Raw genomic sequence first — 26256 nt, 5'->3', positions numbered from 1 at the left:
TCAAGTGTTTGCACATGTATTAGCAAAAGCAAAGTTAGTGTCCATATTAATGAGAATTTAAAAGGCTAAAACAAAACTAATTAGTATTGGTCCTCTCAGCAAAAGTCTAGATAATCTCTCTCATCTAAACTAGAAGGGTCCCCAAGGAAAACTGCTCCTTGGGGTGACTGGTGGCAGTCTGACATGCACTAGTAAAATCTGTCTGAAGGAGTCACAGCTAGAAAATAAATTGGGCTTTAGGAGTGTATGATTATTTCCTTCATGCTTAGATTTGACCAATTAATGTCTCTAGTCCCCAGCTTTTCAAATAAATACCAGAGAGGAAGCAAGATCTAGCAGAAATTGGACCATGGGCCTGAAAGACAAGAACTCCAGAATCCTAGTCCTGCTTATGCCACTAATTCAAATGTAGACTTGGTCAAGTTACTTATCCTCTGTGTCCCTTTTTGCCCTGTCAGTCCCTCCCTCCTCCCCGCCCAAAAAACAACCCCAAAACAAAACCAAAAAAGTGTATGAAATAGGATCACTTGGTATTTGTAAGGCACACTGAACATGCTACATGCTATGTATTCGCAAAGGAACTCAAAATATTTACCAGATTTGTTATGTTTATACTCTATATTTATATCCCCATGAAGAAGTTATTGGAATGATTGACAATGCAAAAAGGGTTGTGAATTTTTTTAAAAATGAGAATGCACAAAGTTAAAAAAATGCATAGGAATGGAGGACAAAAGATGCTAATGATGCTTTGCTAATTCATGCTATGGGGCTTTATCCTTACAGGCAAGATTGTACTGGGCAGGAACCCATTTGCTATTTTAGTGTTGCTTCATTTTTATCATAGAGCATTACATCCAGGTACTGGAGAAGATAAGATGCTAAGAGCAGGAGATGGCAAAGAAATCCTTAGATCAGAAGAAATATCAATATCTTACCGCAAAAGCGCATGATAGCAAAAAAATAAAAATCAGCACACAAACACACACACACACAGCAGAACAATACAAATGAGAAAATTGGACACTTACTTCATTGAAGAAGGCTGTAGCACTTACTTGATTAATTTCATTCGTTAGCTGAGACAGAATTGTCACTCCTATGATGCAGTGTTCTACGCTATCCTGATGAGAGAGATTGGAGGGAAGAAGAGGAGGAATTAGCAGTGTCAGGTTGTTCTCGCCAGTTTTCACTGTAATTCTGAAGTCCTTCTGCCATGCAGAAGGAAGTACTTGCACACTGTAAATAAGATATATTTGGCTAGGTATGCAATGTCCTCGTAGAACAGTGACTGGAAAATGTTCAAGCACAATGTGTTTAAAAACCCAGGAGTTCTATATTTAGATGCATTTAAAAAAAAATTCATATTATTTACAATTTGATATGTTTGCCAGACTTCTCAGCAGCTAACAATTTCTATGGAGTGCTCAAACAAAAATACACATGTTATTTAATGGCTCATCTATCTATCTATTCTAAATCACATTTTTGGTGCCTACTTACCCCTGATTCTTCAAAGATTTACATATGTGCTTACTTTCAAGTATTTAGTTCCACTGAAATCAATGGTAAAGTTAAGTAAGTGCATAAATCTTTGCAGGACTGAGACCTTAGCTATCATGAAAGCTGCCAGCTGACAGCTCTGAAAACTGAAGTCTTAGAGCCACAGAACTCCTGCAGCATGAGAAGTGGCAATTAAAATTTCCCCAACCACCACCCAATCAATATCTCACTCCTGACAATGAGGCCCCACCTCTAGCAGTCAAGGGAGTTCATTCTCCACAGCCCTTACAGTCTTTGGCAGTCTTGATACAAAACACCTGCTCACTGGGAAGGAGACTTTACATACCAACTAACTTCACATACAAGAGCTACCCTGGTCTCTTCTTTTGCCACAAGGAGTTCCCTTCCTGTAACTGGATGGGGCTCCCCAGCTCCACTTTGGTTAGCACCCGCCTGCACTAACTGTCCCAATTTCTTCTCTCATCCGAGACTAAGTTCATCCCCTTTGCAGGAGTCTAAACACACTGCAGACTTGGTGGGGAAGAGACTACAATCATAGGCCTCTGTTTTGAACAATGATCTCAAGCATTAACATGATACTATGCGGCTGTATAGCCAGGAATCTTTGCTGAACTCATGACCGATAACCAAATACAGTCTTCAACATGCCTTAGGAGATGGAGTTGAGAGAAAAGCAACAGGATTGTCTCAAAAAGCTAGAAATCGTTTGAGCCGTTTATGGAAAGGTGTAACACTTCGGCATTGTAATATTTTCTAGATATCACTTTTTAAATTTTACGATCCTCACACTCATCATACTATTCTACTGTCTATCCAAATAAATAAATCCCACCATCACAATATAAGAGTCCCACTCTAGTTCCTTTCCTCTTCTCCCACTGCAGCCATGGACTCTGGGATTATTTACTACTACTTCCTTGTGGAAGTTGGATTGTTAAAAATGTTAAATTGGAGAAAAAAAGTCAGCATTGAGAGCGTTGTGAGAACAGTGCGATTTTATGCCATGCTAGGCTCGTCTGGAAGAGAGTCCCACAGTTTGGGACTGCTGAAAAAATTCAATCTTCTGCCTGTAAAGCTACGCTCTTGTGGGCAGGGACTGTCTTTTGACCATGTTTATACGATTGGAATAGCACCCTGAGACCCCAGTGTAAATATTTGCTAATAATCATGGGATGGGATGTTTCTACAGATATGTCAAGCCACGATGTTCCACATAATATCTGTGAAGATCTTCTATAACCCACCGCCCCACATCACACATACTTTTAAAACCTTCCTTTGTCACACACCAACTCAGATCTCGCACTCTGCAGCCAATGAGCTGTAGCCAGTCTTTCTCCACTTCTTCACTGAAGCTATGTCGGCCAGCCAGAGCAATGAGAGGTTCCCCCACGCTTAGTCTCTTTTCTTAGCGGTACTACTCTGATGGCTGCCAGGAAATCCCAGGCAGAGCATGAAAAATAACCCCCTCTCCTCCCTGTTGGATTTTAAAGGATCTCAAGGTTGGTACAGCCAAAATTAATGACCTAAAAAAAAAACCCAGATACACCCAAACTGATTAACTGATAGTTTTCCCATACTAAAGGGTCCAAATTCAAAATTAAAGGCCCTGATGGTCCTGGCTTAATATAAAAGATTGGTATTTAAACAAACCAGGCAATTTGTCACACTCGCAGTAACGCAGCTGCAAGTGAGGTGAGGTGCACATATCCCCAGTTTAATGGGTAGTCATCCTGCTTTTCATTTTGGATGAATCATTTGGATTTGGGGCTTTGACAGAGGAATTACATACTTGGAATCCTAAAGTTCTGCCACATTATTTAATACTTACAGTTGTGACAAAGTTCCTCCTCTACCTTTGGTGGGTCTTGCGCTTATTGGTGGATTTGCTCACTTTGGAGCTTCACAACAGCCCTCAGTTTGGTCGTTTTCATGAACCCACAGTCCAGGTCGACCCCTCCTGCGTCTGACCAGGAGTTGGGATGTTTTGGGGGGGTGGGGGGGAACCTGGACCCACCCTCTACTCTGGGTTCCAGCCCAGGGCCCTGTGGAATGCAGCTGTTTAGAGTGCCTCCTGGAACAGCTGTGCGACAGCTGCAACTCCCTGGGCTACTTCCCCATGGCCTCCTCCCAACACCTTCTTTATCCTCACCATAGGACCTTCCTCCTGGTGTCTGAGGATGCTTCTACGCCTCAGTCCTCCAACAGTCCGCATTTCCACTCTCAGCTCCTTACATGCGCACCACAAACTGAAGTGACCTCCTTTTTAAACCCAGGTGCCCTGATTAGCCTGCCTTAATTGATTCTACCAGCTTTTTGATTGGCTGCAGGTGTTCTAATCAGCCTTAATTGTCTCCAGAAGGTTGCTGATTGTTCTGGAACCTTCCCTGTTACCTTACCCAGGGAAAAGGGACCTACTTAACCTGGGGCTAATATATCGGCCTTCTCTTACTCTCCTGTAGCCATCTGGCCCGACCCTGTCACATAGCACACCATGAGTGCCAGGCACTTTACAGAAATCAAAATGACAGTCCCTATCCTGAAGGGTTTACAATCTCATATGGGACAGTTATCAAGACAGGTTGATTTTTAGATTTATCAACTTTGACAGGCCATACATACTAGAGCTCTTGAGTAGCAACAGCTAATGCAGTGGAAGTGGAAAAATAGCTACACACTTGCCCTGGTTCTCAGAGCATTATATGGCAACTCATGCACAACAAGAACACTCCGATCACACCAGGTTTTTGGTTCTCCCCCCGCCCCACTTTATTTTTAAAGGTGTCCCTGACCTGTAAAAACCTTGTGACATCTGTGATCACATTTCTGAAGACATATTCATCCTTCTGACAGTCAAACCAGCCCAACTTTGTGATCCTGGCATATAACTGAATTAGTGCTTGCGTTACAAAAGTTGCCAACTTTGGCCTGGTGGCAAGGTAGTTGAGCACATAGTTCCCTGCAAGACAAAAAAAGAAGAATAAAAATAAGGAAATTCCTAGACAAAGAGACTGTTAAGCTGAACATAAGGTTGTGAATCTGCATTAGGAAAAATATCTTTATACAGCTTACATCGAAACACAGGAAACAAATCACCATGTTGAAAGCATGTAAATGCAGTTATGGTATCCAGACAACCATAACTGACCTTTTATTCAGGTCTTTTTTGACAGACTAGTCACAATACAATACACCAAGGGTCTGGAGGTTCTAGAGATATGAAATTGTGGGTGGGTATTCATGTAAAACAGACTCTTCCCACCCAAAAGTGTGTTATTTTGTATTAGAAGAGGAATTCAGTCCTTTGTAAGAACATGTCTGGCAAGAACTGCTGAAAGGTTGAAGGACCTTTCCCTCAGGACAGGCTCCCCCAACATCAGGGCATTCCGTTGTCCAGGGAGAAAGGAGAAGCTGACTAACTCTGGCTTGGTAAAGCACCGATGACACGCTTTCTTAGGGACCCCAGATGGCAAGTCACCTTGCTATCCCACTCCTGCATCCAGCGTGACAGAGTCTTGTGCGTGGTAGCTGGGTGTCAGTCCTTCAGCCATTCTCACACACTTCTCAGGGCTCTGCAAGCCCTTACTCAGCCTTGCAGGTTAACAATAGGTGCACCCCAGGCCACGAACCACCCTGAAAAGATCCCTCTCACCGGACACTCACAGTAATTAAAAGGTTCGCTACTCCCAGGTGAGCAGTACATACACACTAGCTTGTTTGATTCAGCTGAGTATCAGCTCTAACATAACACAGCACTGTAATCTATGTATAGTAAAAACAAATGTAAGTTTATTAACAAAGGGAAAGATTTAAGGCACAGTTTGCACAGACAAGAAAAACAACGGGTTACAAGTAAAAGAAAAGTATGAAATGCTTGCACTAGGCTAAGACTAAACTTTAACAGGCTGAACTTGTCTAGAGCAATTTCTCACCTATGGTCTTTCTTGCAGCATTTCAACCAAGGTTGGTTGAGATCCTGTTTTCTTTGATACAACTGCACTGCAGCGTCACTCGCTCAAGTGCAAGATAAAAGAGGGATCCTTGTGCCTCTCTCTCTTATACCTCAGAGTCAGAAAGACTGCATGTGGTTTACTTCCTTGTGTGCTGGCGCCAAAGTGCCCCCCCCCCAAGTTTATTTTGCATCCCCCCCCTTGATCTATTTTTCCTGTTGATTCTCATGTGTAAATGGGGCATCTTTTGTGCTGGACTTTACAACGTTTGAATTACATATAAACAAACGAGGTAGGTGATTCCACTTCCCTTGTCTGGCAAAACCCGCTTGCCAACCGTGGCTGGGAGACAGATTCTAAAACATTTTCAGTATGTATATACAAACAACTTTTTAAATATCACCCGGGCATACATCACATAACTATTATGAGGATCCATATGACATAAGCTTCCATTTTACACCTCACACATACTATGAAAGCAGTGCGTTAGGAGTAGAAAGTTTGTAAGGCCTGATAAGAGATGTTGTTACAGAACAGTAAACCTTTTGCCAGTTGGGCAAAGAAGATCCCTACGGTCACTACCACACAAAGAAAAGGAGATACCATAGTTACTCTCCCAACAAGACACTAGTCAGAGATAGGCTTCTACCCTATCCCATCAGAATGACTCTCTCACAGGAACTACTGCAAGTGACAAGCGGAGTCCCACAAAGCATTCTCAATTCTGAAACTATATCTGCCATTCTCTGTCCGATGGGGCTTGCACACATGTTCAGGGTCTGATTGCTATATTTGGCATTGGGAGGGAATTTTCCCCCTAAACAGATTGGCAGACACCCTTTGTTTTTTGCCTTCCTCTCCTGCATGGGGCATGCATCACTTGCAGGTTTAAACTAGCGTAAATGGTGAATTCTCTCCAATTGGAAGTCTTTAAATCATGATCTGAGGACTTCGGTAACTCAGCCAGAGGTTATGGTCTATTACAGGAGTAGGTGGGTGATGTTCTGTGGCCTGCAATATGCAAGAGGTCAGACTACATGATCACGATAGTCCCTTCTGACGTTAATGTTTATGAGTCTATATCCTTGGAAGAGACTGCCCAAGTGTCCTATTCATTCTCCCTTCCTTCCCTAAAAGGAGTGCATCAGTGCAATCAGACCTGCTCTTAGCACAGATCACTGTCTGGAAAGACAGAACATACAGTAATCTGTGGTCACAATCAGGGTTTACTTTCAGCCTTGGATTACTAGAATTCTAGGTTTTCCAAGTTGCTTTCCACCTTGGCCCACTCTTTAGCACTGACTAGGATCAGAGCTGTGGCTGAGCTCCTTTGATAGCAGCAGAGCTGCGAAGCTCACCAGTCTCAGTTCAATGCAATTTCGTACAGACAAGAGAACAGGAAAGTTATCCCTGTACTGGGTCACAGGCAAAAAGCAGACTTTAGCCAGTATCTGTCTCCAATGTCTTGGGAGACAATGAACAGAAAGAAATCCCTCCCTTCTTCTCCCCCGCCCCGGGCGAAGCAGAAGAACAAAAAAGGGCAAATACAAAATAATCACCTTTCCTAATAACTGGATTCATTAAGATACCCCTTGCTATAAGGAACAAGTAGGGAAGAGAAGGAATTAGGAGATGAATAGCCTAATTTATAGAGAATTGAGTTACTATCTTAAAATTTGTTCAATTGTAAGACCACACATTTGTGATTACTTTGAACCTGGATAACTCCTATCTATCTGGCATTCAAACCCAGTAGTCTCTGGGATAGGAAAAGATTATCTGACAGCAAAGGTGCCTTTTCACTATACGTTTGAGGCTACCAATGTCCATAAATCTTAGTAGCTCGCAGAAAGACTTCCTGTCACAATGTGGTACTGTTAATTAGTCATTATCCATAGTATTTGCTTGCTATGCCAATGGCTTGGCTAGAGAAAAGAAAGACTTCTACTTACGAATGTCTATTCGCTGTTCCAATGGCAGAGGATTGTTTGTTCGTGACACAAGTTTTGTAAGGCATGTAGCTGCCAATAATTGGGAGTAGGAGGACTGTAAAGAAACGACACAACAAGCAGCAGTTTAATGTAAGTTTCAGTACAAAAAGAGGCCACAGCAGAAGACAAGGTAGTTGTGCACTACGTTAACCCAATAACTTTCAGGTCTCTGAAAACTTGGGCTTCAATGTTAGCTCAGTTCACAAGTCTAAATGCTCTTGACTGTCTTAGTTCCTTGTTTCTGTATACACCAAGTTTATCCAAAATATTTTAAAAAGAACATCTAGAAGGCAAAAGATAACCAGGTGACAGCAGCAGCAGCATGACATACCCCACCCCACCTGTGTGCCCCCACATAAGGGTAGAGAGAATTATGGCAAGCAGGAAGGAACAAGTGCCAATAGCAATATGCTGCAGGCGAGTGCTACTGCACACTCAGTCCTAGATTTTACACAAACACTTCAAACTCTTCCACTTGACTACAAAACAGGTTAGTTTTCCCTCCCCCTTCATATTTTATTTATATATCATAAAGAATAGCACTCGGACCAATGGACATTACTAATTTAATCTAGGGAATAGGATACAGATAATGTGAGTGAACCATCAGAAATCCTAGGCTGTATGAGATTCTATGAATTGCGGGCAGTATAATTGAAAGTGTTGTGTTAAATAATACCCAGTACTACAAAAGGGATTTGCCTCTATAACCTATTCCAAGAATCCAAGAGACCAGAAACCCATTTATAATAATATGCCCAAAGAGAGTTTAATGTAAGTGAGTCAGATCATCCAATTTGTGCATCAGCTTTACAAAATGGCAATCTGACACAGACTACAGATACAAAACGGGTTACATTCAAAGTAATATAGAGACTTCCCATAAAAATTGACCCCTCCTTTTTTCCTCTGTGCTAGTTGCTGGTTCCTCCATGGTCAACACAAATGCAATTTGAAACCCAGAGGTTAATTTATTTTTTATTCCAAAGAAATTAAGAAGTTCACACACAAAAAACTTACAATACAAAGAGATAAATAATTCAGCTCTTGTGTTCAGCTGGGACTACACTGCACAGTGCCCCATCTCATTCTGGTTCCTTGATCCTTTGAGACAGGGTGGCTAATGTTTCCTGATTTTTTGTGAGTAAGGCACTGATCTAATAGACTCAAAGGGCTGAATGCACATTGGGCCATAAATCAAGCCTCAAAAGGTCCTGTGACCAAGCAATTTTAAGCATAATTTATCCTGCCACAAAGTGAATCAAGTGACCACTTAGAAGGGGAAAAAAAGTACTGTAAAGATAAAAATGGTTATTTCCTGTGGTTGAAATTGTTGCTAGATTGCTTTGAGGACATTATTGGAGAGGCTAACCTTTGCTTTAAGAGATTCTTAGTAGTAAGATAAAATGGCCCAAAGCAAACGGCTGTTTTAATCCCATCTGAGTCTCAGATCTCATGCTGGGATTTTAATCTTTGATCACATCTTCCAAGCTATTTTAGAACTCCTAAAGCAGTGGAAATAAGAAAATTTGCCTTTCAGAGTTAACGTTGTATTCTTAGATCAGGCTGCATAATGGGTTGGCCCATAAGATTAATCAAGAACCCATCTATTAAAAGACAGGTTCTTTTCATGTGATTCACACTATAAACAGACGCACGGACAAAACTGGAATGATCGTGCAACAGTAGCTCTCCTGCTAGAAGTGTTAGTGACACTTTAGCCCAAATTCACACACTGTTTCCTAGCATGGTTATAGAGTCCTACTTTGTGTTCCCACTCACAATAACCCTTTCCACACTTCATCTCCCCACAACCCACCCAACAACTAACAACTACGCTATATCAAGTCTGGACCACATTTCATAACTCTGTTTAAGCATACTTATCTTTGTGGATTAGATGTGCTTTAGGATCTAAGCAGGATTCCTCAAAAGGGAAACCTCTTAGTGGGTACACTCCAATTTTTTCTAAACCAATAGAAAATGCAGGACCAACGGAAGGTTTAAGTCTGGTATGCAGAAGACGTTCGTGAATATTACACGTTCCAGCTTACTGGGTATGCAGAAACTAATGTGCTCCCTGTTTCATTCAGAGCATTCACCCAAAATGCCAAAATTTGAATGCCAGTTCGTTTGAATCTGATTATTATTATTTTCTACGTACACTTCCTCTTTCAAGGAGGAGCTGGCACTTGCTCAGACAGTCCGGGCTGTTGGTGAACTCGACCAAGGCTTTTTCTGCCTGGAGCCGCGTTGCAGTATCTGTAGTTTCGTACAGCTGCTTGCACAGGTTCTCGAGCTGGGCTAGGCTCTGTAATGGAATGACCACAGGGGGGGAGAAGAAAAAAAAAATCAGTTAAAACAATAATGTTTCTTTTTACAGGTTTGTTAGGGAGCGACTCGGCTGTGCAATCTCTCTCATCCGTTTTAAGGAATGAGTATGTTGAAATCATACCTGGCTTTTCAGCGTATGCTACTTTTTTAGACGTTTCATGGCCATCTTCACCTGAATTAGGCACAAAACAATTGCTGCTTGATGGGCACATGAGAAATCCCCCCCGCAAGAGTCACAGATATCCTGCTAGACACCCTGCCTAAGAACATGTCTTGCACCATCTCCCTACCCTTCCCTAGCATTTTGCAAGAGAGCGAATTCCAATGCTCTGCCACTCACTCCCATGAGTTCAACTTTTATCCAGAGCATGGCCTTTTTCTTCATGTACTGAGGATGGTCAGGAGCCTGGGTTCTATTCCCAACTCTACCACATGCCTCTTGAGTGAGCTTTAATAAGTCACATCTTTGTATCTCTGGTCCCAATCCCACAGTAAGCTCCGTGCATATGGAGTCATATGCCTGCATGGAACCCCACTGACTTCAACGGGGGCTGCCCACCAAGCAAGGACAGGATCAGAGTCCTAGTTTCCTCACTTGTAAAATGGGGCTATAACACTTACCTACGATGCAGGGTTACCAAGAGGCTAAAGCCATTAGCTTGTAAGTCAGATCTTTTTATAGAGGGAGTTATGCAATCACCATGCACATCTATGTTTCTCTATTATAATAATAAAAGTAGGATACGGATTTTTTGAGGGGCGGAGAAAGAGGGGCAATCTGAACCAATTCTGCAATATTCCTTGAAAAGTAAAGAAGCCTGTACCACCATGGGACACCATAAAAGACTCGTTCACCTGCACATCTACCAAAGTGATATATGCCATCATGTGCCAGCAATGCCCCTCTGTCATGTACATTGGCCAAACCGGACAATCTCTATGCAAAAGAATAAATGGACACAAATCAGACATCAAGAATTATAACATTCAAAAACCAGTCTGAGAACACTTCAACCTCCCTGGTTACTGAATTTCAGACCTAAAAGTCGCAATTCTCTAACAAAAAAAACCTGCAAAAACAGACTCCAACGAGAAACTGCAGAATTGGAACTAATTTGCAAACTGGACACCAGTTATTAGGCTTGAATAAAGACTGAGAATGGACAGGTCATTACACAAAGTAAAAACTACTTCTCCATGCTAATTTTTCCCCTATTATTACTCACACCTTCTTGTCAACTGTTTGAAATGGGCCATCCAGATTATCACTAAAAAAGTTATTTTTCCTCCTGCAGATAATAGCCCACCTTAATTGATTAGTCTCATTACAGTTGGTATGGCAACACCCATTTTTTTATGTTCTCTGTGTTATACATCTTCCCACTGTATTTTCCACTGCATGCATCTGATGAAGTGGGTTTTAGCCCACAAAAGCTTTATAGCCAAATAAATGTGTTAGTCTCTAATGTGCCACAAGTACTCCTCGTGGTTTTTTGGGTTTTTTTGGTGGACACAGACTAACATGGTTACCACTCTGAAACCTGTCACCAATTCCTTCAGTTACCAATGCTCCCATCACATCAGCCTTTCAAGATATAACAAGTTACAGAGCTTCCTCCAGGAGAATCACTAAAGTAGTTCCAAATAATAGCTATACCAGGAGCACATTCATAATCATTTTTGCTGCTTCTTCTGCTTTCAGACTACACACAAGCAGCTTTCCATTATACCCAATTCACTACTGGCCAGGGAGCAGGAGTAATTAGGTGTCTTGTTGAACAGGTGGCTACCGTATAATAGCATCATGTATTGCTGCCACGACAGCCTGCCAGACTGAACATACTCCTGAAGGTACCCTCCTATCCCCCTAATCTTTACTGTCATTCTTGCCTCTAAGCTTTGGTCTTTGCTCTCAGAATAAACTACTCCCTGCACACACTAAAACCTCTCTACTAAGAAGGTCCTTAGAATTACGCTGAAGTTATTTAAAAGGACAGATTATTAGCACAGCTTCCCCTCTACCATACATGTCCTCCTCCTCCAGAATAAGACTGGAAGCATTCTGTGCTTCATAAACGTTAATTTATTTGCTACCAAAGAATTTCTAATATTAAATTTTCAACTTGTTTTCCTCCCTTAAGTTCAAGCATTTGTGCCTGGGGCTGAAAGATCAGGAACACAGAACACTGCATTACAGAGATGTTTTATCAGGGGAGGAACTGAATAGGCTAGGGGAAGAGAGAAAGAACTTCTTGAGGGGTAGGAGATGAGATGGGATCAGTAAAAAAGGCTGAATACTTGAGAAGGAAAACCTAGTGTGTTATTCCAAGTATATTTATATAGCCTTTGGCAGCGTAACTCCTAACTCCTCCCCCTCCCAACCCAGATGGCTACTGGTAAGCAATGAATCTCTCAGCTGCATGGTTCGTTTAAGATCTTGGTTTTGACCTATGACAGCCCTATGTGGCTTGAGACCTGCTTGCTGGAGAGACCCTCCCTTCCCATTCAATACTGACACAGACTGAGGTCAGCAGAAAGAAAAGGAGTACTTGTGGCACCTTAGAGACTAACAAATTTATTTGAGCATAAGCTTTTGTGAGCTACAGCTCACTTCAACTGGACTACCCCCTCCTCTATTTAAGAAACAGTTGCCAGTAAGATAGTCTCTATGAAAGGCCATCAATTACTCAAATTTCAGAATTTATTCCTCCTCCCTCCATCCCATAAGCCAAAATGGATTACATCTGTGCAAGTCCCATCCATTTACTCAGGTTTCTGTGGAACGAAAGACATGACAACAGCTGACATTTGTGGGTGAAATGGGGTGTTATGAGTTTGATTTTATCTCTGGTTCCAGAGGAGATTATTTTGATCAATTCTTAGACTATTTTAATTGAAGTAAAAGCTATCTAGAGCTCATATGGGATGTATATTTCAAGACAGTTTCCCTGTGAAGTGGTCCCTGACTATTTATATTATTATTTCAAATTTCTGGAGAATCTAATTTCTCTTCCACCCCTACGTTTATTGCGGTTACCCTGCAATGTAATGCAAAGGTGGGGACACACTTGTTTGTTGGAGGATTTTGTCTCAGATCAGCTTCTTTCTTGAGAATTTAAGTCTATGAGCTGGTCTACTTTATAAAAGTTGCACTGGTGTGACTAAATGAATTAAAAAAAAAAAATCAATGCATACCCCTAACATGCAAGTACTTAAACTGGTTTAAGCCTCACTTAAATTGATTTAGCTTAATTCACTACATTTACCAATTTATAATGATTTACCTTAAGGAAGGTTTAAACTGATTTAAGTGCATCTATAGAGGTTTGCATTGGTGGAGTTAAAATTAATTTTAAATCCATTTAATTCTATTGGTGTAACTTGTCTAATATACATTAGCCCTATCTACACTGATTTCAGTTTGTATTTGTAAGTGATGACCTTTTGTTTAAAAAACAAAAACACAAAACAAGAACACTGTTCATTACCTGTTGTTGAGCAAAAGGTTGTAGTTTCATTTAACGGTCTAAGTTTAGTTTCCTTGAAACAAAAGCTGCCACTGTGCTCTCAAACACACGGGCATGTGCAATGCTATGTCTGCTGTAAAAATTGCTTACCTCACTCCCATGTCTCAGATCAAGATTAAGATTTGAGGCTGCTCTGATCTGGTAGGAGAACGCTGGCTCCCTTCACAGGCACACTCTCATGCGGCCTCAGAGATCAGTTTCACATTGTCTCAAATAATCAAGAGGAAAATTTCCACTAATCAAATCCCAGGAAGTATTTTGAAATCTACTTTGTTTTCAAGTTTTAAGTAGCTCTTTTTAACCTCATACCCAAACCTATCAATTCAAGAGGTTTAACTCCAGACACAGTTCTTTCTGCCCAAGGGTCTACTGAACAAGAGAATCACAAATCCTAGCATCTCACCAAATGAGAAGCCAAGGATATATTGGCACAGAGTTTAAAATGAGGACTGCTGAGCTAAGTGAGAACACATTGCAATAAAAGATAAGGTAAGTGGCAATGAAGTCAGCTTTATTACAGTACAATCCAACTGGTATATCCCAATGGAAAAAATAATGTACCAATTAAGCAATCGAAGGCTCATTGGGAATGTGTCATTCTGGAAGATGTTCACTTATTTCCAAGAATTGCTTTATAAATAAATAATGTCCACAGCACTGAAGTATAATAGCTAAACTAGCTTACTGCGGTGCAGGACTTTAGGCAGGACACTCATACCACTGATGTTCAAACCAAAGTAGGCCAGTAATAACCTCTCCTTTCTGGGGGCAAACATTAAAGGATATTACACTGGGGATTAACACACACGTCCTCCTTCCCACTTTGGAAGCCTGGGTTCAGGTAGTGGTGAAAGTTACAAGTGTAATGAGTTAGATCATTTTAGTCTCATATCACTAAATCCACAGCGCACTTTGGAACAATGCAGAAGAATCAGAAATCTTGACTCACGAGAAATCTAGCAATGAAGTAGCCGCAGGTGCTGCAGGGTAACATTACAGTGCCTCACTAGAGCTGTATGGGGAGAGCTTGAAAAGCTCCTGTTCATACTATGCCTTGCCTTTGAGAGCACTCTCAATAGGCCTCTTTCACAAGCACCAAGTTAGTCAGGGTTCATGTACACTATACCTAGTCTGACCTCCTTTAGAGGACAGGCCACCCTCACCTCCCCATCCCACGAAACCCAACCACTGAAATTAGACCAAAGTATTGCAGCCCTTAGAAGACTAAACTATCATGTGCCATAGGCAGAGAACAGAAGAGATGGAGCTGCACCAATTCTTTAGGTCCCTGCAACGGCAAATTCCAAATGTGGTTTTATTTATTTCTAAGTCATGGTAACGTTGTTTAGGGGTCCATCACCACAGAAAGCATACATTAGAAAACATTACTGTTAAGTGAAAGGTCTCATTTAAATGGAATGAAAGTCATTAGGCAGCCACTTATCCTTAAATGGGACTCTTGCCAAGGATGTAAAAATCTGGGGTGAAATTCTAGCCCCATTAAAATCAGTAAGAGTTTTGCCAGCGACTTCCATGGAGACAGAATTACACTCTTGGTAAGTGCTTTTGTGTTTGTTTTTTTTATGATGAATGAGGCAGATTTGAAAGTTACATGTTCTTTCAAATTTAGAAGCATCAGGAATAGAGAGTCTGGTCTTCCCTAGTTTTGTTGGAGGCCCAGTGGGAGTAAGAAAAGAGGTTTATTTTTTGAATTAATATCTTAATTTTAGGGGAACAGATGTTCAGTCTTTAAACACAGGCTTCCTTTATTCAGTGTGTTACTAAGTCAATGAAGTTAAAATAGGTGTTACCATATACAATCCACCAAAGAGTTTTAACCTCATTAAAAATCATTTCCCTCAACAGTTCAATTTTCAGTCTTGCCTTTTGTGCCATCATTTGCATCAGCTCTGCAAACATCATAGTCTTCCAGCCAAGACAGGATAAGAGTTTCTAAAACACTAAACAAAAACACCCTGTGGAGAATGAGGGAGATGGCTCAGTAATTTATTAAGAATCCCCTACGTACTTCAGTTTACCGCTGATTTTTGCCTGTCTCTCTACACTCATCTAAGTCAAAGGAGGCAGTTAGGCAGAACAAAGCAGGAACCTAAATAATGAAATAAGACACCAATGGTAAACAACTACAAGGGAGTTAAGACAACAATGGCTGGGCCAGTAAGTGGGAAGATGCTATTTTCCAGACGACAGGCAGAGTTACTAGTTACCAATGCTGAAAGTGTAAGATGGAAAAAGAGACTACAGTTAAAAAGACAACCTGAAAAAAGGATGCAGATACTGATTGTCAGTAGCTGCCTGGGGGTGGGGTGCTGACAGAGAAACTGCAGCAAGCAAACTGACTATCCTCAGCTAGAGATGGAAGTAACGGGTGAGTAGAGCTTACCAAAGCTTGGAAGGAAAGATTAAGGTTTAGGTAAGAGGAAATACATGCATAAGTCTTTGCTTTAACCCATCTCTCTGCTGTGTATCCTTGGGTAAATAAATACTTGTCTTTGAAGAAGCCGTGAGAGTCACTTTAATCGGTTGCTAGTCCCAGGCTCCCAGAGGGAAAGGGCTTACAAGTGCCAAACAGGTGCTGGATGGACCTGATGTAAAGTTGGTAAACACGGGACTGCAGCTCAGAGACCCAGTCTAGGAATGGGAGGACTTCAGGGTTCCACCCAGAGAGAGAGGTGAAGATAGTGAAATCTGTCAAAGGGGTGCACTGGAGAGGATCTAAAAGGGATCTAAAGCGCAGCTTGCCTCGTGTCTAGGCAGCCCCAAAACCTTGCTTTCCCCCAGATTTTGAAGAGATAGCCTATTGTATATACACATCATAAAGCAACCAATTTTTTTCTGCTTCGTAGATCACCTGTAACTTACTTCAACATATCCAGGTATTGGATTAGATATTATACATTAATGTGCACCAAAATAACCACTGCAGAATAGGGAAAGTGAAGGATGAAGGGGATGCTTTTATTTGGCATTTCCTTGCATTTGTCAGTTAGAAGCAATGCCTGAATAGTAGTTTTATTGTTAATCCGCTTAAACACCAAGAAAATATCCACAGAAGGCAGTACGCCAATGAGATCATTCTCTTCGATGAAAATCTTATTGACTAATTTAAGACGAGTTTCACGGATGGATATTTATGCCCTCACACTGGTAAAGTAATTACATGAATAAATGGACTCTCTCAACAGCCCTTGTGCTGCATTCTATGTTTTCAGTGGTGAATCGTAAGTGAACCTTAATCTTCGTGCCTTAGTTTACTCATTTGGAAAATGAGCACTCACCTCACATGTTTTGGAGAGAATAGATTGCAATGCAAAATTAAATGTTAGCCAAATGATTGCTGAGACACCATTAGCTATCACAGTATAGCCATCACAACAGGGTACAGGTAGACATGTTCTCTTGCACAAATAGAGCACTGCCATACAACTGTCATAAGAGAAATTTTTGATGTTCTTTTGTTGAAATGGTCGACTAATAAGCCATTAGGAAATCACTACCAGTAACAACCCTCTATAATTCAGGCAAACTGCCCGGAGAGCAGGAAAAGCAGCACACAATGTTGGGGTTGGTTGTGAAGTTCTGGCCAGAGACCTCTTACACTAGAGCCTGTAGCATATTAGCCACTAGTGAGTTTTAGACAGACAACTATCTGTAAACTTTTTACCAACTAATAGTTTATACAGAAAACTGCTTTATCAGTCTGGGATACATTCATAAAAATAAAACAAAATCTGAAAACCCCAAGGCTTGAGCTCCTCAAACAAGGCTCAAGTTAGAATTTAAAGTTAGTATTTACTCTTCAGCTCCATAAACAATTTTAATCCCTCAGATTTGAGACATTTCTGTGCTGATATCACATTTTCCTCCCTTATTTACGAAGTCTGAAAGCAGAACAGATTAAAGATGTAACTAAATTAAAAATAGGGAAGTCAGAGGACATTTAACCATGGATTCCTCTTTGGCCTAAAATGCAAGGCATCCTTCTCTGAATCCACAGTGTTAGAAAGTGGCATCAACAAGACATTCTAAAGGGACTATCCCTGACAGGTGTTTGTCCAACCTGTGTTCGAAAAACCTCAACTGATGGGGATTCTACAACCTCCCTTGAAAGCCTATTCCAGAGCTTAAACTATCCTTATAGTTAAGGAAGTTTTTCCTAATATCTAACCTCAAATCTCCCCCTTGCTGCAGATTAAGCCCATTACTTCTTGTCCTACCTTTAGAAGACAGAGAACAATTGATCTCAGTCCTCTTTATAACAGTCCTTAACATATTTGAAGACTAAGACTGACAAGGGACCAAGTAGCAGTTTCTCAAGATTAAACATGCCCCCTCCTTCCCCCAAATCTTTCCTCCTAGGTCAGGTTTTCTAAACCTTCTATCATTTTTCTTATTCTCCTCTAGACTCTCCAATTTGTCCACATCTTTCCTGAAATGCAGTGCCCAGAATTAGATACATTAGTCCAGCTGAGGCCTCTCCAGTGCCAAGTAGAGAGGGACAATTGCTGTGTCTTACATACAACTCTCCTGTTAATACATCCCAGAATGATGATATTTGCTTTTTTCGCAGCTGCATCATATTGCCTACTCATTCAATTTGTGATCCACTATAAACCTTAGATCTTATTCAGCAGTACTACCACGTAAGCCAATTATTCCCCATTCTGTAGTTGTGCATTTGATTTTTCCTTCCTAAATGAAGTACTTTGCACTTGTCTATTGAATTTCATCTTTGTGATTTCAGACCAATTCTCCAGTTTCTCAAGGTTGTTTTGAATTTGAATCCTGTCCTCCAAAGTGCTTGCAACGCCACCCATCTTGGCATCATCTGCAAATTTTATAAGCTCTATAAACTTTATATGCTCTACTCCATGACCCAAGTCATTAATGAAAATATCAACTAGTGCTGGATCCAGGATTGACCCCTGCAGGTCCCTCTAGATACATCCTCCCTGTTTGACAGCGAGCCATTGATAACTACTCTGAGTAGGGTCTTTCAACCAGTTCTGAACCCATCTTATAATAATTTCATCTAGACTACATTTCCCTACTTTGCTTATATCATCATCATGTGGGACTATGCCAAAAGCCTTACTAAAAATCAAGATGTGATAGATCTACTACTTCCCTGTCAAAGAAGAAAATTAGGTTGGTTTGGCATGATTTGTTCTTGACAAAGCCATGCTAACTATTCCTTTTAACCCTAGTATCCGCCAGGTGCTTACAAAATTGATTGTTTAATAAATTTGTTCCAGTATTTTTCCAGGTATCCAAGTTAGGCTGACTGGTCTATAATTCCCAGGTCCTCTTTGTTCCCCTTTTTAAAGTTAGGTAGTATGTTTGCCCTTCTTCAGTCTCTGGGACCTCAACCGACCTCCAAGAGTTCTCAATGATAATTGCTAATGGTTCTGAATTAGATTCAGCCTGCTCTCAAATACCTGAGGATGAATTTCATCAGGCCCTGCTGATTTGAATACACCTAACTTATGTAAGTATTCTTTAAGTGGTTCTTTCCCTATTTTGGCTTGCGTTCCTTCCCGAGTTGTTAATATTAACTGTGTTGAGCATCTAATCACCATTAACCTTTTTAGCAAAGGCTGAAGCAAAATAGGCATTAAACACCTCAACGTTCTTGATGTCACCAGTTATTAGCTCTCCTTTGCCGCTAAGTAGAGGACCTACACTTTACTTCATCTTTCTCTGGCTCCTAATGTATTTAAAGAACATCTTCTTATTGCCTTTTATGTCCCTAGTGAGGTTTAACTCATTTTCGTGTCTTAGGTTTTCTGCAAGATCTTAATACACAACGACATTGAACCCAATTCCCAGCTACTGAAGTCAGCATAGCTCCATTGGCTTCAATAGAGCTATGACAATGTACACAATCTGAATATGATCCTGTATATGAACTATTAAACATTGACCTAACATTCTATTTCCAAAATTAAAAACAAAAGGATACACTTAAAAAAAAAAGGATTGACAACCAACTGTATACACTACTGTCCATTCTTTAATATTTTGTTAGAGGCTTGGATATAACATTTCCCTCCTAATAAATGGCCTCTCTGCCTTCTGGCAAATATTGATTCTTCTCCTCCAGCGTTCTGAACTTTGTTGAAATAAACTTGGCTCCTTTTGTTTAACACCATTTTCCACTTATGACAAATCATCCTTGTTTGTACACAAAACTCGGTCAGTGTTAGCCTAGCACTCAGAATAAAGTTTGTTAGTTAACTGCTTCAGAACCGAAACAAACATACATGAGTGGTTGAGAAAAATCATGGTTATTCCATCTGTTTTCATTCTTTAAAAAGTTTCTCAGCAACAAAAAAGAAGATAAGGAATCAGGACCTTCATGATCTTGAACTTTTGAGGAAAGTTTCATGTTGGGCTGCCGATGTCCCTTTAATTAAAGAATAAGCTGTTTTGTTTAGCCTGACTAGCTATTACTAGCACCAACCTTGCAGGCAGCAGTACTGAAATTCCTGTTTTTAGTGATTGTTCACTGCTTAGCAGGTAGAAATGTAGGCCAGCTGGAGCCGAGAGGGAAAAGATTTTGGGTAGGTCTACAATGGAGATGGAAGGTCTGAGTTCCAGCTCAAGCAGACACACCTGCCTTTGCTCTGATCCAGGTAGTGCACTAAAAACAGAACGGTTGCTGTATGGTGTAAGGGGCTAGCTGCCTGAGTATGATCCCGTCTGAGACCCTAGGACTATATTCAGGGTAGCTACACTTCAGAGCTAGCACACTAGCCATAGATCGAGCTTGTGTGATTATGTCTAAGTGAACTGGGAATTGCACCTTCCAGTTTTAGTGGAGACACACCCATAATCACTCTACAATTCCTGAGCATGTGTTGTGATGTATAACAAACGTAAAGCAGAGGTGAACATAGCAAAGAAAGATGAAGATTTGATTAATTTAAAACTCAATCAACAGGCAGAATTATTACCACTATCCAACCCCAAAAGAGTCCGCAAAAAACTGTCCTCTTTGGGGATGAAAGTTAACACACTGTCATGCCATTTAAACACACAAACCTTCCTTTCCACTTTGGAAGCCTAGGTTCGAACTGTAGCATAAGCCACAATGTGAAGTTGTTTTAGCCTCTGAAGGGCAATAGGTGCATTATCTATAAATTCAGAGTGCAATTTGGAACAATGCAGAGGAATTAGCAATCTACTCAGGAGAAACAGGAGGTGCATGAGAAAGTTGTGTGGGGGATGGGAAGCTTGCACAGCCTCTATTCCCAATGGCCCCCATTCAGAAAAGCATGTAAGCATGTGCTTGACTTTCCTATGCCTATGATCTTAGGAGCATCATCAATTCACTACTTTCACAAGCACCAGATTCAAACATTGAAAGAATTCCTGCCCATTCCTCTGGAGAGCTTTATTTTAATTTTGAGTCACAATGTTACTGTCGAGGTTTATCATATACAGTATACGACATTAGAAGACACTGCCATTAAGTCGCAGGGCTTGTCTAACTTTCCTGAGTGTGTCCGTGCAAAGTGATTTAACTGTCAATTTAATGCACATCGGTTAAATTGTATTAAACTAAACCAGACTAAGGTCACTCTACTTCCAAATGACAACCTCCACATAAAGGTTTAGTGCACATTAGCTTCACATCTTTAGTTAATTCATCTTAACTTTGAGTGTCCCCATGTAGACATGCCTCACGTTAAAATTAGCCCGACACTCCCTTAGCTTGCCCAAAGTATCCAGGTGCAGAAGGGACATCTTGTAAGGGAATCTTTTAAGGCACATATATAGAAACACTGGAGCACAACAGGGCAACTGAAGGATGGAGTGGATGGCTGAACTTGGGATTTCCTTGTATGTGTCAGATTCAGTCCATGAATGGCAATAGTTTTTAATTGAATGTGCTCAGCAGCCAGAAAACATTTACAGTACAAACTGTAATCCAATCAGATGACTTTCTCTGATAAAAATCTTTTAGGTGCTATTTTAGAGAGATCCTCACTGATGGATATTTCTCTCGTTGCATGCCTTAACGAGATCACCTATTCCATTAATACGCAGAACACTTCAACTGTACTGATGCTATATTCCAAGTTTGCAAAGCTAAGCCTTCAGCATACTCTTCCAAAATTGCAGTGACTGAATACTGGAGTTTCTTCTCCCCTCCTCCAGCAGAGACTAAGAGAAAAATTAGACTAGCTTTCCTCTAGCAGTGACTACTTTTCTGGATGTCACATGATCTGCTGTTAGGAGCAAAAAATAGGTGGGGATTATTTAAACTTCAGAGACTAGGCAAGATCTACTGTTTTTACCAAGATAAAAATACCATGTAGTATAGCAATTATGTAGAGCAGGAACCCTGTATATATTAGATAAGGGCGAAAGCGTGAGACAGCAAAGTATTCAAATGCTAGTTGAGTTCTAAAAGTTAAACACAAACAGAACTAAAATGAGTGGAAGGCACCAAAGTGAAGGGGACCCAAAAGAGAGGATGCCAAAAAGTTACAAACGACACCTTTCATTCAAGAAATGCTCTTTATAAACACTAAACACACTTGAGATCGGAAACTATCCATTTAACATGTATGGTAACAGAAGCAGAACAGTTAACTAACAGTGTCAAACGGAAGAGCATCCAGCAGTCCTGGCTGCTGATGTTCTGTTCTTGCCACTAGATGACACTTCTACTCAGCAACACACCACTTTGCAACAGTGTCACAGCAACTTAGGCTGCCAATTTGGACACAAAGAAGAGAGAAATTGAGTCATTCAAAGTAGTGAGAAGGTCATCAACTCTCTCCCCTGCCAATGCAGGATTGTTCCCAAAGTTATTTAGCACTCCCAGCATGTTAATATTAAAATCCTAATACATTAGTGTAAAATACTCTGTTGTAAACACTCTACTTAGATGCCTAAAGTATCCTATGTAAAAGTGGTAAAATGTCAAATTTCTCTTGTATTTCATACTGTGTTAAGTAAGGCCATAAGACAGCCTGAAACGTCAGTAATTTCTTAGATGGAGTATTTGCTATAACCTCATGTTTAAACATCTCTGATCTAGGAGTGAATTTTTCATAGAACCACACCTCATGACAACATAGGATACTAGATGAAAAAGCAAACCGCTATCACATGCTAACGATTCTGCACGCTCAGTTTCTCCGATTAAATTCTTAAGCATTTCCATTTTCTAGAAAATGATCTTTTAAGTTTTTCTCCCCTAGTCTTCCTATTACATTTGCCGCATACAAATGGTCAGGATTACAATTTATTTGTAAACAAACATTTTATTGAACACACTGGATGCATGCTGAAGAATTTCCATGTTGCATGGATGGTATTTTCTAAATGTGGGGTGAAACTGATTATTCTAAGACTCATAAGTGAAATTTAACAATACTGTGTTGAGTCAGTAGCTATTCACACTCCTCAGTCCTGACCTACATCTAAAGAAGAATAGACTCAGAGCAGAAACAGCTGTAAAGAAAGTTGACTATAGCCCCATCCCCCATTTGACGGTATCTATTCCTTATTAGCTCATCACCCTGATATAAACAGAAGCCAGGTGGGATTCTGTACAAGTCATACAATTTTAACAAGTCTGTTTGTACACCTAAAAACCTTAAAAATATGCAAAGATAAAAGAACATTTTTTCCTCTACCCTCCTGTGCTCCCATTAAGCTAAATAAAATTTAAGTGTTGAATTTTAACTGCCAGGGTCCCCCATCAGGGCCGCAAAATGCTTTGAGATCCTCTGATGAAAGGTATTACACAAGTGCAACACACCATGGCACTGTCTGAAATAGCAAATTTCTTGATTCAAAGACATCATGCCATCTGTCGTATAACTCTTCTTACTGAGGAAGAAAAACACATGAAACCAACAAACTTGAGAAACAAATGAGCAGATACATTTCCCTCCCTGAAAATGGATACGGAAGTTTTCTCTTGGGCCAAGATCACTGTAACATGCTCATAGGGCATGGCTACACTGGAAACTTCAAAGCACTGTTACGGGAGTGCTCCCACGGCAGTGCTTGGAAGTGCGAGTGTGGTCGCAAGAGAACTCTCCCAGCACTCCTGGTAATCCACCTCCACGAGGGGATTAGCTCCAAGCATGGCTCCCAGCGCTCAGAGACTGTTTACATGAGCGCTTTAAAGCGCTCTGACTTGCTGTGCTCAGGGGGGTGATTTTTCACCCCCCTGAGCCAGCAAGTTAGAACGCTATAAAATGTAAGTGTAGTGAGGCCCTTAGAGTTTTGAAACACCCCATCCTGTTAGCAGGTGGGGATCTTGTTGGGAAACAGCTAAGGGGATACTGCTGACTGACTGAGGCAGGGGGCTCATTATCTTAACAAGATTAAGGGAGGAGTTCTACAGGAGATCTAGAGTGTGGGCTGAACATTCCTGTGGTAGGAAACACCAAACCTTTGAAGACCAAACCTTTGATGAACTTTGTGTGCATCTGAACAAGTGGGTTTTTTAGCCATGAAAGCTTATGCCCAAATAAATATGGTAGTCTTTAAAGTGCCACCAGACTCTTTGTTATTGGTTTCTTTCTTTCTTTGTTAATACGCCAAACTCCAAGGAAGGGAATGAGCTTTTGATCGTATAGTGTGTGAACTTTGCTTGAGAACGGTTAGGAAAAGGCATCTGCTTACAACTGCATAGTTTTAGCCCTAAGCAAATTTTACGTCGATACAGTTTCCAGGTTTTTTTCCCTCCCAGGTCATCCATTTCTGTACAGTATGATGGGAGGTGGAGGGGGGGGAAATTCGTCTTTTTTTTTTTATTTAAATGAAGTTGCTGACATAGGCTCAGTGAGAATTGCCTCAGTACTGATGAAAAGCCAAAAGTTTTAGGCCAAGATTAATACCCCCCACCACACTATTCAGGGGTCTAAAGTTAGGCACCAAAGTCTGATCTTCAAATATTCTGAGTATCCAGCAGCCTCTGTTGACTTCAGTGGGAGCCGCTGGTTCTCAGCACTTTTGAAATACCAGCCACTGACTTGGAGGCCTAACTCTGGCGCCCACAGTTTAAAGTCTTGGCCTCAGTGCCTTCCCAGTGAGAATGAATATCTGTGGAGCTCACAGAGTGATGAAGCATAAACAGGAGACTGAAAAAAGTTAAGACAGAAAGCACAAAGCAAAATTGTCACCAGTGTTTTCCACACATCAAATATAAACAAAGAGTGCGTGATCTTCAAATGATAAATAACCCCAAGAAAACAGCTACTGAAAAAGGAGGCTTCAGGAAATGGCTGTGGAATTGATCCTATATTACATGGTTGCTTAAGAAACACTCTTTGCATACAAGGGCTGCAATAAGCTTTAAGCAAGTTTAGTTCAATGGAGTCTGACTTAGCCATGCTGATAGTTCCTGTTTCAGATAATTGAGGAAATGTATGCTGCATTTGGCACCTCTGGAATGGTGGCTGAAGCATGAAGGGACATATGAATCTTCAGCGCATCTGGCACGTAAATATCTTGTGAGGCCGGATACAACAGTGCCATGCGAACTCCTGTTCTCACTGTCAGGTGACATTGTCAACAAGAAGCGGGAAACATTATCTCCTGCAAATTGTAACAAAATTTGTTTGTCTGAGCAACTGGCTGAAGGATTGAATGGACTTGTAGAATTATGTACCAAAAAAACTGCATTCAAAAATAAAACAATGTAAAACTTTAGAGCCTACATTTGTAAGCTCAACTTTCATGATAAAGAGATTGCACTACAGTACTTGTATTAGATGAGTTGAAAAATACTATTTCTTTTGTTTACTGTGAAAATATTTGTAATAAAAAATATAAAGTGAGCACTATATACTTTGTATTGTGTTGCAATTGAAATCAATATATTTGAAAATGAAGAAAACATCCAAAAATATTTAAATAAATGATATTCTATTAATAAGAGCACAATTAATCGTGATTTTTTTAAATTGCTTGACAGCCCTACTATTTATGAACTTCTAGCACATCACAATTATTTACTGCAATAGTATCCATAGCGATCTCCTTGCGTCTTTCAGGGAATCAATAAAAATTCCTCATTTTCTCCCCTACAGCAAACATTCTACTAACCAAGGTAGGCTGGATGGGATTTCTTTTAGAGTCTAGCAATGCCACTGTCATAAATATAAAGGGAAGGGTAAATACCTTTAAAATCCCTCCTGGCCAGAGGAAAAACCCTTTCACTTGTAAAGGGTTAAGAAGCTAAGATAACCTTGCTGGCACCTGACCAAAATGACCAATGAGGAGACAAGATACTTTCAAAGCTGGGGCCTGGGGGGGAGAAGAAGAGAGAAACAAGGGTTCTCTCTGTCTGTGTGATGCTTTTGCCGGGACCAGAGCAGGAATGCAGGTCAGAACTCCTGTAAAAAGTTAGTAAGCAATCTAGTTAGATATGCGTTAGATTCTGTTTTGTTTAAATGGCTGATAAAATAAGTTGTGCTGAATGGAATGTATATTCCTGTTTTTGTGTCTTTTTGTAACTTAAGGTTTTGCCTAGAGGGATTCTCTCTGTTTTGAATCTGATTACCCCATAAGGTATTTACCATCCTGATTTTACAGAGGTGATTCTTTTACTTTTCTTTAATTAAAATTATCTTTTAAGAACCTGATTGCTTTTTCATTGTTCTTAAGATACAAGGGTTTAGGTCTGTGTTCACCTACGCAAATTGGTGAGGATTTTTATCAAGCCTTCCCCAGGAAAGAAGGTGTAGTGCTTGGGGGCATATTTTGGGGCGGGGGGGGGGGAAAACATTTCCAAGTGGGCACCTCCCCTGTTATTATCGTTAGACACTTTGGTGGTGGCAGCGTTTAACTTAAGCTGGTAAGAATAAGCTTAGGGGGTCTTTCATACAGGTGTCCACATCTGTACCCTAGAGTTCAGAGTCGGGAAGGAACCTT

The 26256-nt window shown here is 40.6% G+C and overlaps 1 protein-coding gene across 5 annotated transcripts in view; it reads right to left on the bottom strand.

Moving 5' to 3' along the window:
• Positions 1-26256, bottom strand: part of XPO7 (exportin 7) — a 77558-nt gene that overhangs the window by 36149 nt on the left and 15153 nt on the right. For 4 of the 5 annotated variants that reach the window (XM_073325060.1, XM_073325061.1, XM_073325059.1 and 1 more), the window contains exons 3-6: positions 9633-9779; positions 7430-7523; positions 4317-4483; positions 1032-1124 (exon numbers count right to left, since the gene is read on the bottom strand). In XM_073325060.1, the coding sequence (XP_073181161.1) occupies positions 1032-1124; positions 4317-4483; positions 7430-7523; positions 9633-9779 (501 nt within the window). The remainder of the gene's footprint in view (positions 1-1031; positions 1125-4316; positions 4484-7429; positions 7524-9632; positions 9780-26256) is intronic. The other variant, XM_073325058.1, reaches the window with a different exon arrangement.

This window comes from Lepidochelys kempii, chromosome 26 (genome assembly GCF_965140265.1).
Source record: "Lepidochelys kempii isolate rLepKem1 chromosome 26, rLepKem1.hap2, whole genome shotgun sequence".
NCBI lineage: Eukaryota > Metazoa > Chordata > Testudines > Cheloniidae > Lepidochelys > Lepidochelys kempii.
This window is presented reverse-complemented; position numbering and strand designations above follow the sequence as displayed.